At 38.2% G+C, this 18034-nt stretch overlaps 1 protein-coding gene across 3 annotated transcripts in view; it reads right to left on the bottom strand.

The window, feature by feature from the left end:
- Positions 1–18034, bottom strand: part of SLC35A5 (solute carrier family 35 member A5) — a 315996-nt gene that overhangs the window by 295140 nt on the left and 2822 nt on the right. The window contains exons 2-8 of one of the 3 annotated variants that reach the window (XR_012688160.1): positions 14904–14997; positions 12514–12676; positions 9304–9402; positions 7249–7382; positions 6445–6512; positions 3156–3903; positions 2605–2908 (exon numbers count right to left, since the gene is read on the bottom strand). Coding sequence is in view for 2 of the 3 variants with exons in the window: in XM_075196377.1 (XP_075052478.1) it covers positions 2840–2908; positions 3156–3903; positions 6445–6512; positions 7249–7382; positions 9304–9402; positions 12514–12643 (1248 nt within the window). In the remaining variant the exon portion in view is untranslated. Of the gene's footprint in view, positions 1–1721; positions 2909–3155; positions 3904–6444; positions 6513–7248; positions 7383–9303; positions 9403–12513; positions 12677–14903; positions 14998–18034 lie in introns of those variants that run through there. The other 2 variants (XM_075196377.1, XM_075196378.1) reach the window with 2 other exon arrangements.

Below are 18034 nucleotides of genomic sequence, written 5' to 3'. Positions count from 1 at the left end.
CAGTTTCAATAGATGAAAAATGTGAAATAGCTACACCTATATGGCGATTACAGTCAACATGGAATAATTGTTCATAAAAGAGTGTGGTCAGTTAAAAATAGAAATGATTCAAACTGCATGAACCATCTCCCCTTTTCCTTAGGAATGCTTTAAAACGAGAATATCCATTGTAAATATAAAGGAATGAATAGATCTAGAAATAGCAGCAATGCATAAAAATACTTTATTAGTAATGCGTAAAATGTAACATGTATTGCAATCTTGAAAAATAGTTGTTCTTTTATGCACCTTATAGGATGAATATAATAAATATAAGGGTAACATTTCTGGATAATCCATTCAGAAGAACAATTAGTTTTCTTTTTGTAGACATCTATTATAGCCAGTAAGCAGGCATCTTGTTATTGTTGATATGATTTCTATAGATCTGGAAATGTTAGGATAGGTATACAAGTCTTGTTACATTCCTTTAAATGCCAAAATTGTTCAGTGTTCAAGTGTTACAAACTTTTGGCGCAGCCTTTAAACTCATTCAAGGTAATTTCAAGTTAATGTTAAAAACAAATCCAGGTGGGAGCCCACAACAAGCTAGATCTTTTTACCAATGAGAAAAGAGCAGCCTAAATGATGCTCAAGGCAATGAAAGTTTAAAATGTACTTGTCACCTACACATAATGGGGTTGAAACACTAAGCAGCTTATTCATTTGCTAGGAACCAGTTCCTAAAGGTCATGAGGCCTGACCTCATTAGGAGATAAAAGGGTTCTAAAGAATTGGCAGGCTGCATTAACTCAACTCACATTATGGATGCCTAAACTCTGTGTGGGTGACAGGTCCAAACTACAACACAAGCCCTAAACAGTTACCATTGCAAGTACCTTAGGATCTACACCAGACTGCTGGAAGTGTAGTCCGAATCTTTCTAGAATGTGCAAGTCCAATGTAAATAATTAGTGAAATTCTAAGAAGTACCCTCTAGACCAGTGCATCCCATAGTTGTGAGCCCACAAATGTGCTTAACATAACCTGGAATTGTCAAAATGAAAGTGGAGATATGCACATGAGCTCTTTCCCAAAAGGATTGTCCCTTTTAGGAAGAACCACTATCTCCACACCATGACACTGTGACAGTGGGCATAAAAAAGTGTTAAAAGACAATCAAATGGTTCGTTCCAGGAAATGGCCAGCATATATAGGTTATAAATTCTGGGTCACGGTTCAGACCAACAGCAAAAATGAATATTTGTAAAAGGAAAGATGAAAGCAATAGGAACTCCATATAGGAGACATCTAGATGCGCCATATAGAAAAATATATATTCTGATGGGATTTTGTATACAGGGTGCCAGTGTTCTTATCCATTGTAAGGGGGGGGGGGGATATTAATTGCATGAACATTACAGAAAGTCAAGGCCAGAAAATATATGGTAAGGTTTATAAATCTTGGAGCCGATAATCGGTCTGCCGAGTTGCAAAATACTATTTAAAAATGATGGTATAAACAATTGCTGGTAGGGCCAGGACCTAATCCCGATTCCAAAGTCTCCGCATATGAATGGAATGATGAAACCCTTCTCCTATTGGTAAAGTTAGACAAAATATAATTTAACAAGAAAATAGTAAAGATCGTGGAGATATTCTTGCATCTTCAACAAGTGTTTCCTGGATGTGAGAAAGACCATGAGTATTGAACAGGAGATCACAAAAGCTTAGATTCCATCTTAGACAACGGATGTGTTTATTGGCAGGCTTCAATAATAGTACAGATAGAGAGAAAACAGCCTTTATCACATAAATGGGACACTTTAAAAGCATGACTTTTATGCTGATCAATGCTCCAGATACAAAGGCCAATGGTACACTGCACATGTTTTAACCAATTCTTTTATCATCCAGAACTATTCAAGACAGGAAGCCTTCAACCCCATTACTGATGTGTATCCTTCCTAGTATTAGTGGGCTATTACAAATTCATTAAAATAAGTTTACTCTATTCCAAAGCCATTAAGAAAATAGCAATCTATTCAGAAGGGAAATAACAAGTGTTTACTGTCCACAAGGAATGTCTGAGATTAATAGAACGTTTAGATGTCCAGGTGGTGCGGAGATTTACCGGAGATTAACTTCGCTTTTATATTTTAGTAGATCATTGTCTCAACACACTCTAATTAGCATTTTCCAGCTATCACACTATAATTGAAGTTATGCAATGGAAGATTTCCTGCAAGGTAAATATACTACCTAAAAGGACTAAGGCACTCATGTAAAAATAGATTTTGGAACAATGTTTGACTTGCTGTTTCACTCACACAATATAAACTTTTACTTTAGTATTTTCTATGCCAGCCAAAACATTTTTCAAGTGTGTACTTATACTTTAGATTAGATAATAATGCTGCTTTATTGATATTTGCCTGTGTCTTCTTGTTCCAGCAACTATCTACATCAGCCTAGGTTTATTGTAACAACAATCTCTTTAGTGCAGTTATCAGCATGCCCCAATTAACAGCAATATGGTAAAGTAGATGGATATTTAGGCTTAAGGAAAACTACAGGAGAAAAAATAAAAAACAGGTCACATAGCTCCAGACCAACACTACCTACTTTTAATAACAAAATGTTTTGGCTGGGGTGATAAATGCTAAGGTAAAATGTAACTTATTGTGGACATTCCATTGAAACATGGTCCTGTTTAACCTTGTAGAAAACAGTGCAGGGTATATATGTGCAAATCACTCATACAACAACAGATTTATTAAAAAAGATATCTGAATTGCATCTCCACCCCCAGATACTTGTTGTCTTCACATTTATCCGCCTCTAAGATATATTCCATTCTTTAAAATATTTCTTCATCTGTCTCAGAGTCATCACTTCTTCTGGTGAGTTTTTGAAGCTCTTGGCCGTCCTACAGGGATGAGAAACCAAGAAAAATTACAAACCAAAGTACATAAGTACACAGCCAACAGCACAATCTGCTATCTCAATAGTTATCTTAAACATAAGTTCTGTTAAACTGTATAATTTACTTGAAGTATAATATTTTTCAAAGAACACATGACTGCAAAATAATTCAGTAGAGGTTCCTGTGTACTTAAAACCAGTTTTCGTGTTTGTCACATGAAGATGAAGAACACAGATGCAAAAGAACTTACGCCACGAGACCGTTCCCAAACATCTCCATTTACTATCTTCAGCTGCTCACGTTGTGCAGGGCCTTTGGCTTCCTTTATTCTGCTTGCGCTATAAATATATATAGAGAGAACCACCACAGGAGCCTCAAGGAAGAATTCCAGAGAGGGCTTGAAATTGAATACAAAAAATGACACAACAGTAATTATAACAGTTGTCACTTGTGCTGTAAAGACGTGAAACATGTTGTCTCGGAATTTTAATATAAAAGCCACCGACAATCCTACAAAAGCAGTTGCAAAAATGAGAGCAATTGAAAATCCATTATGGCCATAAAAAAATCCACAGGATTTTATTTTTCTAAAGTGCTCACTGTGAAAAGACAACGTGAGGCCGTTGAACAAAACACCGAACATGTAAAGTTTGCTGTTTTGAATGAAAATACTCTCAGACATCTGATCCCCTTCTTTCAGTATTTTCTCGTTGTAAATGTTTGCCAGCGCTGAGATAATACATTGCAGTATGATAAGGAAATGACCAAATCCAAGAGGTATATACTTCAGGGTAGACTGTAGTGCAGGAATGTGTGTTTGCTGGCTTCCTGTGTCAGACTTTGCCACAAAAATGCAACTATTGGATGGTGTTGAGTGGAAAATATGGTGAACTTCATGGACAGAGATGTCTTTGTGGGTGCCATTTTGGGATGTGAGGCCCATTATAGACAGGAACAGAATAACGAGCGATGCCCACTGCACATAGGAAAGCTGTCGCCTGCAATAACAAAAATATGAAGGTCAGGTTTGCAAAACATTTTTAAAGGGCAGTCTCCAAAATAATCCAATATGTGTACGATTTGTAAACCTATTAATAAAATTAAGAGCATTTCCTGCTTACTATTCAAGGGTGCTCACATATGTAAAATAAATAAATAAAAAAAATAAAAAAAAAGTATTTGTACCATTTTTCTGCAGAATACCCCATCTCAATTTTAAAAAAATAAAAATAAAAAAAAATAAAAAAGGGGTTTCCACCACTAATTTCACTGTCCTCCAGATTTTTATTAAAGTCCTCATTTCATTTTAAATACTACATTAGGAGGTGGTGCTTGTATCATTTCTTGGTGGCCTACCCTAGGAATACACAACTACTGCTATTTGTGGAGACCAGAAATACATCACTCAGAAAATGTGTATGCAGATTTGTCATTGTAGGCATCTCATTATACAATATAAACACAAATACACTAGTGGACTCTTTTTTTTTTTTACTTTTGTTTCAGTTTGTCTCATTTTGTGCATCATGCTCAGGCCCGAACGAACAGCAAGACTAACCGAATAAAATCAAAAACACCTACATCTACAGGCTCATACACGGAAGCACAGAAATGCACCATACAGAAAGATGTGTGGTCACAATCGTATGCCTTGTGTTGGACTGTGACCTTACTTGTCTATAAGCAGGTAAACAATCTAGGCTGTCACCTGTTCAAGGCTAGTATAGAACTGCCACATATGGAAAAGGTGGTCTTTGTGCTATGTTGACACGTCTCAAAATAATGTTAATAAGTGAGTTTGTGGGAGCTAAGCCCTCACACAATTCCCATGCTGGTGGTGCTATGATTTGCAGTGGGTTGGGCTTTTCTTAATGTAATGAAGGAAAGATACCTAATTTATTAACAAGGTTGACCTCACTTTACATTGTTTGTCATTAGAGCTAGTAAGATACAGTATAGATGAGCGTCTCTTGATCTACCAGAATCTTCCACCATTGCATGAACAGATGTTAGTAGCTATGGTGTGGCAAGATCAGAGACAGTCTGCAATACATGCGTTCAACAATATTTAAACACTCTTCGTAATCTGATATAATGCTTCATAGCATGTGAAACTAAAAGGAGAAATATGTGGCATTTCAAGTGTGTTGCTCCTGGAGTATCAACATAGGAGAATGCTGTACACGGACATGTTGCCAACCTTCAGTACACAGTAGCATGTGCACGGAGACACCCACTGTTCCTGGCATTGACCCAACATAAAATCTAACTGTAGCTCTTTCACAGAAAGCATGCTACTGATTCAGGTGTGTGCTGCATTCTCCTATGGGCAGGGGGAAACCACGGCAGTCACCTCAGGGATCAATGAACTTTATTTTCATGAATAGCCTACTTTCAAGTGAAAATAAGAATGAGCCCTAAGGGAAACAAAACTAAAATATATGTCTACAATGCAAAATAAAAAGACTTTAGTAAACCGTATTAACCTAAGTTGACCCATTTTTCCTCACACACTGCTAGACTTCCTTAGCTTCACACAGTATTTTTCCATGCAAATTAGTAAATATTTCAAAAGGGTATAACCTGGACCTAGTTATTACTTCAGATAAAGAAGTCTTTGACATGGGGCACAAACATTTTCTGTTGTGTCAGGTTGAAAAATATTTTCTGCTTCAGCACATGAAACCATCAACATGACTGTATATTGAAACGGTGCCTCATCGAGGCCAATAAAACGGTGTTTCCAGCAGGACCTTTATTTAATAAAGAGAAAAAGCCACAAAGCCCAATCCTGTGCCTCTCCTCCATATCCAGCAGAACGGCGAGTGTAAGATCATCACCACCACCACACGCACTTTCCCAGATGTGGCCTGCAGAAATATGTGATATTACTCCTCATAACTGGAGAGGAGGAGTAATCTGGAGCCGACTGTCACTGTGTGTCCTCAAATCTAAACTCAAACCCTACCTCATGGTTCTGTAGCACTGTTACAAAGTCCAATTGTGACATCACATATGATGATTACTTCTACACGTCGGCATATGGCTCCCCCTATATTATTATATTATATAATATTATAATTGCCCCAGGACAGGGATCTCTTTCTTACTATACTATGTTTGAATTTGATGTTATTCACAGTTGCCATATATACTGTAAAGCTCTGTGCACAATGTGTGGTGCCATATGAATAAACATATAATTTACAAACTGTTATTTGTATGCATAAGGATAATATAAATAGCCAAATATTCTATATCCTGTATAAAAGCATTCTCAGGGGTATATTTACTAAATTGCGGGTTTGAAAAAGTGGAGATTTTGCCTATAGCAACCAATCAGATTCTAGCTGTCACTTTGTAGAATGTACTAAATAAAGGATAACTAGAAGCCATTGTGTTTTGATCCAAGTGTTGAACTATTTTTGATATATCATCGTGCAGAGAATAGAGATTGCTTCTCACCAATTCATCTTTGTAAGAACACATTATACTTCACTGAGTCACTATAATATCGGAAATGTCAGTTCAGTACTTACTTTAATATGATCCTGAAGAAAAATGCAGTCGTAATGATAACAAAATTGGACAACAATACGGCCATGGCCTAGAAACAAAATAACTATTACAAATGTTGAACAGTGCTTTGATAAATAAGTACAAAATTAGCATAAAAAACCAAAACAAAAAACAACAACACTCATACAAAACCAGTTAATCATGAAACATAACAGGCACACTGAATGTAGATAAGGAGGTGGGCATATTAGTAAGCTTAACATTTAAATTTTAAAGATCCATTAAAAAAAGTGATATGATGCCCACTTTACAGCGGCTATTCTAAGACGAGGTTCTCTCTCTGCACTAAAAGTGCAGCCATACAGAGGATGGTCCTGCTATAGGCTTGAGAAGTGGGAGACGAAATTAATGTCCAATTTGGCCACACACATTGATGGCCACATTGGAAGAGAGAGTGCCAAACATCTGGATCACTATTATTGGTAACCATTAGTTTGGTCAGAATAATTATTGGGGATGTTTGTGAATGCAGTCAGAAGATGACCATAGATGGCTTCTATTGGTATGTGCCTGTCTGTCATCTTCTGACCACATTTACAAACATTCCCAATAATGATCATATGTGTTGCAAAAGGCTCTTTACTGGACAACAGGGTTGTTCTAAGGCCAGGCCCACTGTGAAATCAGGCCAGATGCCCAAGATAGGCTACAATAACTGAGAGAACCATTGTTTTAACTTGACAGATTACATACATTACACATAGGATTGTACAGCCGTATATTTCATTACACAATCAAAAATTACTGCAATCATGAGCACTTACCGGTTGTAGGTAGGTCAAAACATAGAATATGATCAGATTGTCTAAAAAGTAGAGAAATGCTGGCACAGCCCACTTCATGTAACGGCAGAATTCCTTAAACGTAAAACATGTGCAGAATTTAAATGAACGCCTCTCTGAAAAACAACCGTTCAAAAGAGAGAAGAAAAAAAAAAAAGTTACACAAAGCAACAGAACACTACGTCATGGAGAACAAGATGGAAAGAATACAAATGCAGACTTCTGTCACATGACCAATTGAAAATAGAACTTCACCCACAAGTACCAAAACACTGAGGGTTCTAATCACTAGAACCCCACTGCATAGTAGGAGATACACACCACCCTAGGGCCAACCTCATTTTTAATTTTACATCTTATCACAGCTGCCTGCTCGCTTCCATCAAGAGCACTGTTGGATGGCCTAGGGCACTGAACCCCCATGGCTAGTTGGGAGATACATGGGGCTTTACTGCATCATCTTACTGGTTGGTGGAGTTTATCTTATATGTATCAAAGAAAAAGGTCTAGGTCTATCAACTATATTTTATAAGCTTGAACAATTCATAATTCTGCCAAATGCTGAATAAAGTGCTTTTTGCTGGTTATAAAGTATTATTAAAAAACTCCACCCAAGATCAATTTTCCCCAGGAACTTCCTCTTTACAGTTAAGAGAAGTGCCGAGACCAGTGCCTGGGACTCACATAGATCTGATATTGTCTCCACAGCATTATACGTTACTGGTGCAACAGACAGTGACTCCTGGACTAGTTGTACGCTCCATGTAGCCTGTCTATTGCAGCTTCCTGCACTGTGAATTAGGAGAGTCCCAGCATGGGGTATTGCTGGGAGGGGAACCTATCCTTAATGAATATCTCTTTCAAGCACCAAAACAACCCTAAAAAGAATATATGTAGGTATTCAGCTTAGGGTCGCTATAAAAGTAACTTTCAAACTCTTTTAAATACTCATCTCAGGTAAAAAATTAATTGTTAAATTATAATAAAAATATAAAAAGATAATCTAAGACATAAAATGGAATACAACTGAAATGAAGCCTCTCAAACCTCTGACGAGTTTGCTTAAATACAAACTGGGCAAATGGTGGTTAAGTCAGAAGGACACACAATTTTCCTTTGGGTCCGCTTTTGTCTCCGAGCAGTTTGACAGCACCTTCACCTCCAAGTATCTAGCCCAGCACACAGATGAGGCTGCGAGCAGGACAGCGAAAGGACATTAACAATTCCCTATGGGCTGGCAGCCATCGGTTCTTGCTACCAGGGTGATCACTATCTATGGATCTAGAGACACTATCTCTTATAACAATAAAAGCAGTTACTGGCAGTGGAAATAACAATCATAATGTTAGATCTTGTAACCTAGCTGAACCTGTATACATACAGTAAGTACAGTTATGCATTGCCTTTCTTTCTTCTGAGATTTCTTCTCCCACCAATCACATTTAATTTCATCATTGTACGGCCAGAGATACTGATAAGCAGCCAAGTCTCACACCACAGAGGAAAATAGGTAATAGGAGGGAGAAAGAAAATGCGTCCTACAAACGTATTTACTTTGCCTACGGAGACCCGGGCTGGGTGTGTGTGGGGGGATTAAATGATTATTCAACTCATGTTCTTCCAAACAAACAACACACCATGAACATTGAGAAGAGAAATGTCACAATATGTCAAGCTGTGGTTTTCTTTTTTAATATCAATCACAAAAAAAAGCTAATCTTAGAAACCTGAATTCTCACACAAATGGAAATGAAATAAAATATATGAGGGGGAATTCAATTCCCCCTGAAGTACTGACGCGTTAGAGATATTACCGTTATTACGGTAATATTAACCTGGCTTTATGCTCGCAGCTCAGGAGCAAATATCCGACATTAAAACCACCGTAATAACGGTAATTACGTGCACTATTACCGTAATAATGCGCGTTACTTTAACAGTAACGCGGCCAATTGAATTCCTACCATTGTCACAGAACAGGTTACATTAGCTCACACTTGATCTGTATTTTGTCACCTAACAAACAACATACAGTACCTTTCAGAATCACTCTAAAACCCATTATCATGCAGAAGAAGAGCTTGACAGCCTCCGCACACACATTTACTGTGGCTGGAACGTAGTCATATGTGTTATCTGCAAAGCAATAAACACGATACTTTAATATCTTTATATACTTTTGGAATCAATTGCTTATGGCCTGCAGCCTAGTTTTAGTTTCCAGTGAAGAGCTGTCTGAATGACAAATAGCTCCATTATACTATAGGTCTTTGTTACATACACCCAGGATTTCAGCACATTGTTGCACATGCGATACAAACACAAAACAAAAAACCTCACTTAGCGAGGCATACATCAAAGTGGACTGGCTGCTATAGAAACGAACAGTCAGTGTCAGCTCGCTTTATTATCAGGAACAGAAAGTCAAAGCGGTACAGGAAAATACAAAATAATACTAAACCATCAAGGTAAATGGGGGAGGAACAGAAAAAAAATGCTGGTCCCTGTATGAGAACTTTACTCTTCAGCTGTTGAATGTATTAACCCATGTAACACTGCTGAATAGGTTGTCCTCTTATAATATAGGACTAAAACTTGCAAGGTGATTATCTAAACGATCAACATGACATGCAAACATGGGAAAAAAGCAGGAAGACAAAATTTTACAATAACCTAAATATCAGAAAAATTGAAATGTTTTACTCAATGTGCATACATTTTCTGATACAAGATGTACATGTTGAGCCCGATTCATTAAGAAAAGTAAAGAAAAAAAAAAAGAGTAAGTTTGCACCTTGGCAAAACCATGTTGCATTGGAGGGGAAGGTAAATTTAAAATGTTAGATTTATAGTTGGGGAAAGGGCATGTCCTAGAACTTTAAATTTCAGTGTAAAAATAAAGCTATCAAGTATTTGTGTGCTAATAAACTAATTTGGTTAGTTAATTAGGTTTGTCCAGGAGAAAATGTACCTTTTTTTTTACTGCCTTATTTCCCTTAAGGAATCAGGCCTGTTGTGCATAAGAGGAGCTCTGAGCTATATTTTAGTGACATCTACTGGTCAAACCTAGTAATGAAGGGATTTACTGCTCTTCGCAAATACAGACCAATTACAGCCATATCCTTCTTAAAATATAAGGTATGTACATATAGTGCCTTGCAAAAGTATTCAGACCTTTGACCAATTTGTTACATTTTGGTTACATTCTTCCAGAATTGCTCCAGGTTGTTGACATAATGACATTGTCAGGGTCATTATAAGACCTTTTTGTTTTTGAGCAACTCCAATGTTCGTTTGGGATCATTGCCCTGCTAAAAAATGAACGTCTGCCCAAACCTTCAATCTTTTAGCAGACTGAAACAGGTTATCTTGCGGTATTTTCATGTATTTTGACACCCATACTTCATTCTATTATAACAAGATGCCCAGTCCCTGCTGATGAATAGCAGCCGCAGCTGATAATGCTACCACCACAATCCTTCTCTTTATGTATGGTGTTCTTTGAGGTGTGGGCAGTGTTAGATTTATGACATACATTGCTTTGAAGGTTGGCCAAAAAGCTCCATCGTGGTCTCATCTGACCACAAAACCTTCTCTTGCATCGAATCTCCCTTATGCTTTTTTTGCAAACTCAAAATGTAATTTTACATTGTTAATTTTGAACAATGAGTTTTGTGCCACCATCCATACAGGCCAGTGTTATGCAGAGCTTTTTATATGGTTGACTAGTGCACTGTTACTACAGTGTCACCTGTGACAGAAGCCATAGGGAGGCCAACAAGTCTCCATTTTGTTTGTGCAGAGAATATTGAGGGATGACCTTTTGTATGCATTTGTATTACATTATCTTTAACTTTATTGGGATGCTCTTCAATCTTCATTTTCACAGCAATCCTTCAGATTACAAGTTGAATAATGATCTTGTAGATGTGGTGTTTCTTGATCCAGAAAATGTGGCACTTATTTTAATGATTCACTGGTGGAGGCCATTTGTAAGGCAATAGTGTACTTGTTTGGCAATTGTTCTTCACCAGTGTAAGCTTTGCGTTTCCACAGTACTGGGCTTATATATTTATGCAAGCAGCATGTTTCAAGGTGAAGAGGGGGGGGGGCTTTCATAATATGTTTATGAAACAATCTCATAATTTATTTTTATATATTTAATTGAGAAACAGATTTCAGCTTAGGATTTGTAAAATCAAATTGTTTATGGGTCTGCATATATTTGCAAGGCAATATGTGGTGGAGCAGAACAATATGACACCTCATTTAATGTACCATTTTACAAATGTAATGTAGAAATAACACAAGAAAATAAATGGCTACTTAATCCTATTTCCCCCATATGCCCCATCATAACATGCTTACTCCTGCCCCTCTCCTCATGAGGATTTTCATTGAGAACATGTACAGCTGCCCCTTATTCTGCTTTATAAACCAGTAGGGACCACAATGCTGCAGGACTTCCCTTAGTTGCATGCTAGACACTGACAGGGACAATCATGAACACTGTTCAACAGGTCACTGAACAAAGCATGGTGTTACAAATAGCACCCAATTAGATGTTTGCTTTCATTTTCTAACCTGCACTAGAAAAGTCAGTTAGATAGAGATTGGTTACTATGAGATATGACCTTTTCTGTACAGTCACCTGTGGAACAGCTGCATAATGCTCCACATAATGTTTAGCATGCATCGGTCATTATAAGCTGTAGGACCCCATCAATGCAGTCACTGCCTCACTTCTGATTAAATACCAGAAGAGGGGAGGTCATCTGAGTAAGCCACACGCACTGAGGGCTAGTCAGGGATGACCTTCCCATTATAGGAGGCAACAGTGCCTCACTGGAACCCTGCACAATGGCAGGACAGGGGGGGCAAGGATAAATACTTTATGATGGATGGGATACACAATTTTTTTAAATATATATTAACTGTACATTTAGGGGCCAATTCAATTCTGCCGAGAATAATGCGGCATTAGCAGTTTTACCATTAATATGGTAAAACTGCGCATAATTACCCTTAATAGGGTAATTTCAATGGTGGATTTTTACTCGTGGCTCCCTGAGCTGCGAGATGAAATCCAGGTTAAAATTACCGTATTAAGGGTACTACTGTTAACACCGCGCTATTTGCGGCAGAACTGAATCGGCCCCATAGTGGTTATTGAAGTTTTGCCAATATGACCAACAGAAGACTGGGACACAAATCTCAATATTTTGGAAACAAATAAAATGCACCAACCCTCGTTGGCTGAGAATTTCACCAGAAGGACGCGGCTTGAACCGAGGCAAACAAAAGTGAATCCCAGCAGGAATGTGTGCAGGGTTGATCTGGAGAACCATGATGATTTTAGACAGGTCTTGTGCTTCATTGTAGTCAGGTTCTGTGCAGCATTTCCTATTTACTGATGTATAAAGAATATATGAAGGTAATTGTGTTTTAAAGATGGCACAATACTTCAAAATAGGAGAGAATGGTATTCAATGCCATTATTTTAAAACAAGAAACATGAAGCTACAAGCCTGCTGAAACACAGTTTTGGCTTACCATGACATATTACATAGTTAACTCTAGTAGCACATGATTTACCATGACACATGAAGGACTGTGCATTAAACATCATACAGGAGATATATTTATTGTTAGCTATCAGTCCAGGCTGATTACTTGGCAAACTGCAATTTGTGGTTCCTGTATGAAGTATTGGCTGCCTTCAGTGTCCAGCACAGCGAGCATTTAGAATAAAATGGGTAAATCCTAGTAACTCTTATGCTGTTTTTTTCTAATCATAATGTGTGAGGGGGATTTTTAAATTTACACAGAGAACCACTGGTTCGTAACATACTAGTGTTGTAAATCTATTTAAAATGACATGCATACTTGCTAATTCACTCACAATTTGGAAACATATCACATTTTTGTTGGAGCTTAATACACAACAAGCATTATATAAAAACACACACTTATAAGAGGATGTTCTTCTTACTGAACGCCAGACAATCAAAAATCAGGAGGAATCACAACACTTAGAGAGGTGGAAATAATCACAGCATTAAAGTTACTTCATCACTTGTCTTCAAATTGTGTCGAGGTCTGATGGCATTTAAGGGGCATATGGCGAGATCTGGTGACATGTGGTCAGGCTGATGGGCATGGGCATGCAAGGGGCTTATAGTGACATGTGGGAAGGCTGATGTGCACGTAAGAAGCATGTGGTAAGGTCTGATAGGCATGCAAGGAGCATGTGGTGAGATCTGTGCCATATGTGGAGGCTGATGGGCATGTGGTGAGTTCATAGGCATGCAAGGGGCTTATAGTGACATATGGGAAGGCTGATGGACATGTAAGAGGCATGTGGTGAGGCCTGATAGGCATGTATGGGGCATGTGAAAAGGTCTGAGGAGCATGTTGGCCATTTATGACTTTTTTTTTTTTATCCACTAGAGATTGTGGATGCAGAAGCAGCATGAGCTACTGTGAAGAGACTATAAGTAGCCCTTTGAAGCCTCCTCTGCTGGACACAGGAACGACGTAACAGCTGAACGAATTTGGCGAGTATTGTGAACATTTAAGCAATGTTGGATTTTTTTTTTTGCTTAGCAAGATATTATAAAATTAGGTTATATTTTCAATGTATGTGTGCACAGTATGTATGCGTGTGTTTATACTGTGTACACATATAAAAGGTCAAGTGTTGGCTCCTTCCGGTATCTATAGAGATATTGGCTCTGTCTCTGACTGGTTGGCCACCTCTGTGACAATTGGATTGGACGTACACTGTATTTACTTATGTGCACACTATGTACATTAATTATTTACATTCTCAGTTCCAGTATAATAATAATTTTTAAAAAAAAGCATACGTTTACCCCCTGATATGTAATCACTTTTATACTGCATTAAGTTTATTATTTCACCACACCACACGTCAGGTACATATTTTTTTCACAGTACTGTGCCGTGTGCTAAATATATACATTTGCTGTAATGTCGTACCAATATGAACTTTCTTTGATGCATATTAGCGCTACAACAAATATACATATTACTTATTAGCCAAGAAACTCAATGTGAAATTGCCAAATATGGAGATGCAAATAGAAGGTGGTATACAGTATAGATCCCTTATGGTTTTGGAACTCAAAGAATAACGACATAAAAAAAAATAAAAAAAATCTTATTTCATAAATAAAATTTCCCTCCGGCAACTAGCAAAATCACAGAAAATCCCATGTCCTGGGCATCCTTAATGCATCCATGATGCTTTAAGGCTTACATGGCTAATCAGCAGTGTCAGTAAACTTTATTGGCCGCTGACATCAATTCTGCAACCTGGGATTGTGTTTCTTTTGAACTAAGTGGATCCCAGACATGGGTTTCCTGAGGTTCTGCTAGTTGAGGTGGTTTATTGCAGAAATACCATCACGGATCTCTTCTTACATCAGGTATTAATAACCAGCATACAAACGATTTTTTTAAAATTTGCTTCAAACATCCACTTGTGCAATTGTGTACTGTGCAGCTAGCAAGATATTATATTTTTGGTCATTTGGGTGCACAATATATTTTTCTGTTGATTTAATGTTTTTTGAAAACATGTATTCAAATTTTTTATTTTATATTAATCTTACCTTCTAAAATCTTGAGACTGTAACCCTGGCATGGCACTACATACAAGCAGATACAAGTCTGGTGTAGAAATCAAAATCCAGTGAAAGTCTGCTGCTTAAAAAAAATAAAAAATATAAATCAAACAAACCATACACATAAAAAATTGCTCTGTTCATAGGTGATTCTCCTTTATGAAAACTCCATGCCACCCCTTTTCTCCCCCGAAAACCCTCTTAACACATATGGTCACCAAATCAGTAATTCCTAGGATCAGATTCATTTCCAGCATTGTTTTTTTAGAACAATGTAGGCCGCATTACTACAGTAATAGTGCACATTATTACCATTACTACTGTAATTTCAACGCTGATATTTGCTTGCAGCTCTGTAAGCCGTGAGCAAAAATCCAGGTTAAAATGACCGCAACGGTAATAACGGGCACCCCGCATTGTTATAAAACAGGGAATTGAATCAGCCCCTTAGAATTCAAATCTACTTATCAGATATCTTTTACATCAACAGTGTTATCTGATATATTTGGATAAAACATTGGTGTTTATTATACGCATTCTAAATATTAACAATTTCCAGTACAACTGGCTTACTTTGCTACAGGGCACAATGGATGGGAAGGGCATACATACTGTCAGAAAGGCTACTTCACCAGTAGCTGTGCCCTTTAACTGGAAAAACTGATCAGGAAAAGGTTCCAATAAATATCCATGGTTTTTTAAATTATACTAAATGTTTTACAGAAGCAGGTAATACTCATATCTCATTGCATGGCATACAGAAGGCGTACTTGCTAAGGATTCCATGTATTGAACAGACCTTACACTAATCAAAACTCAGTACTTTTAGATGAGTGGAATTGGGTCAATGATTCCAAAATCACACACAGAAACCTAATTTCCCTGTTTGAATCTAATAATATGCGTGGGTGGAAGTATTTGACTGGCCCTCAGGGACTGTGGGGAAATCCCTGGTGGGCCCCCCCATGTCAGCGGGGCCCCATCCACTTACAGTGGGGTGGATTTGCATCACCCACATGGACTCTCCTCCAAATGATATGAATGTGCCGGCTCTGTCTGCCGCCAATTAGCTGCACAGGAAGATAGACGGCAGAGCTATGAACCTGTGAGGTCAGAGGTTGTGACTTCCATACAGCAGGAAGTAATGTGTGGGCACTGAAAAGCCAGCAAGAGACATGATGCTGCGAAGAAGAAGAGATAAGAGCAGCAGAGAAGCAAGATAAAAGGCACAGAAACAGAAGTAACAGGGCAGAAAAAAAGCAGAAACCATGGATACAGAATAAGTAATGGGGATGGACAAGAGATACAGAGAGTATGGTGCAGGTAAGGGGAGACAAACAGATAAGGGGTATATATATATATTTAAACATAAAAACATCTTATGTATATTTTATTCCAGCATTATACTATGACATTTAAAGCATACAGGTTATGAGGCTGGAGTAGTGTTACAATGAGCATTCAAAGGACAACAGGGTAATAAATTAGAAAGATATCACAAAACATATGGTCAGAACGAAGCATTTTTCCAACTAACTTTGTAGATGTTTTTCAAAATATAGTGTGTTTGAAGATTATGTTCAACAATGTATCAAACAACTGTAATGTATATAGAGTGCGCAATCAAGCCACTATTATCTTTTATTTATAAGGCACCACAAAAGGTCTGCAGTGCCGTACATGACATATACAGAAAGCAGTGATCCATGACACAATACATGGAGAACAAAATACAAAGGCCAGACATTATGAAGAACAAATATACAGATAAGACGTTAGTGCAGATCAAATTATTAACAGGATAGTGAGTGAGAGTGATGGTAGTGACCAGCATGAAGTAGGTCTGAGCTTAGAAAAACAGAATTGGGGAAGCAGACCAAGAGGTACAGAGGGTGATGGGAATAGTAGGAGAACACAAGAAGGGCTCTGCTCATGAGAGCTTACATCCTAAAAGAAAGGGGGAGACACAAATAGCGTAGTATCAATTGGGGGAGCAAGGGAGAAAGCAGAGACAAGGGAGTTAGGAGGAAGACTAAAACTTAAATAAAGAAATGCAGTAATGGAAGTGAGAAGAGGTAATCAATCAAGTAGTTAGGCGGCAGACATTGGCAGACCAGAGCGGGCCACAGGAGATAGTGTAGCAACTGGCAGAGGGGGACAGCAGAGGTAGAGCGGTGGGAGAGAAAAATAAGGCGGGCAGCAGCATTGAGGATAGACTTAAGAGGAGCGAGGCGAGAGTCAGGTAGGCCAGAGAGAAGGAGGTAGCAGTAATCAAGGTAAGAGATTACAAGTGAGTGAATAAGCGTTTTGGTGGATTCCATTGTGACAAAGGGCCATATCTTGGATATATTCCGCAGGTGGAAGTAGCAGGGTTTTGAGAGGGACAGAATGTGAGGTTTGAAGGAGAGGGAGGAGTCGAGGATGACTATCAAGACAATTCAGCATAACTTTCCAGTTTCTGTGTGATGAACAGCAGCATATTCCAGGAGTTGAAGGGGTAATGAACACAGGCAGCGAACATTTTGATAAGATCACAGAGTACCATTACATCCCATTCATACCCCTTATCTGTTAACTGGTGTTAAATAGTAAACTAGTAAAATAATATATTTATTTATTTTTTCTTAGCATCTTTTTTGGGATGGGAGCAGTAAGGGGAGAGAGGGCAGAAAAGTCAGCAAGAGGCAATAGGAAATGCCATTAAGGCTAAGGTTCAGGGGCAACAGAGGAGCAGGTATGAGCTTAAAGACTGAAAACGGAGGTAGGTAAAGAATGAACAGGACAAGCCGGCGTTCATAGAGAGGTGGGAAAGAGAGAGGATAATGCCAGGAGGTGGCATAACAGAGTTGCATGAGAAGCCCTAGACCAGACCAGTCTGAATCCAGACTGCATATTTCACTTTAAATCTATAATGTCAATAGATATTTTTCATTTGGTCACACCCCCACAAGGCTTTGCAGAGCCAAATGTCATTAGGTGGGCCCCAACCATTGTTTTCGCCTGTTGATCCTTTGTTACCCAGTCCCACACTAGTGGCTGGTATGGATGGTCATATAGATCATTGTATGATGTAACTTGAAAACCAGTTCCTTTAATTCAATTCAGTAGTCGGAATGTCA

Source organism: Mixophyes fleayi, chromosome 2 (assembly GCF_038048845.1).
Source record: "Mixophyes fleayi isolate aMixFle1 chromosome 2, aMixFle1.hap1, whole genome shotgun sequence".
Lineage (NCBI taxonomy): Eukaryota > Metazoa > Chordata > Amphibia > Anura > Limnodynastidae > Mixophyes > Mixophyes fleayi.
The sequence above is the reverse complement of the archived record's forward strand: the minus strand, read 5'-3'. Positions and strand labels throughout refer to the sequence as shown.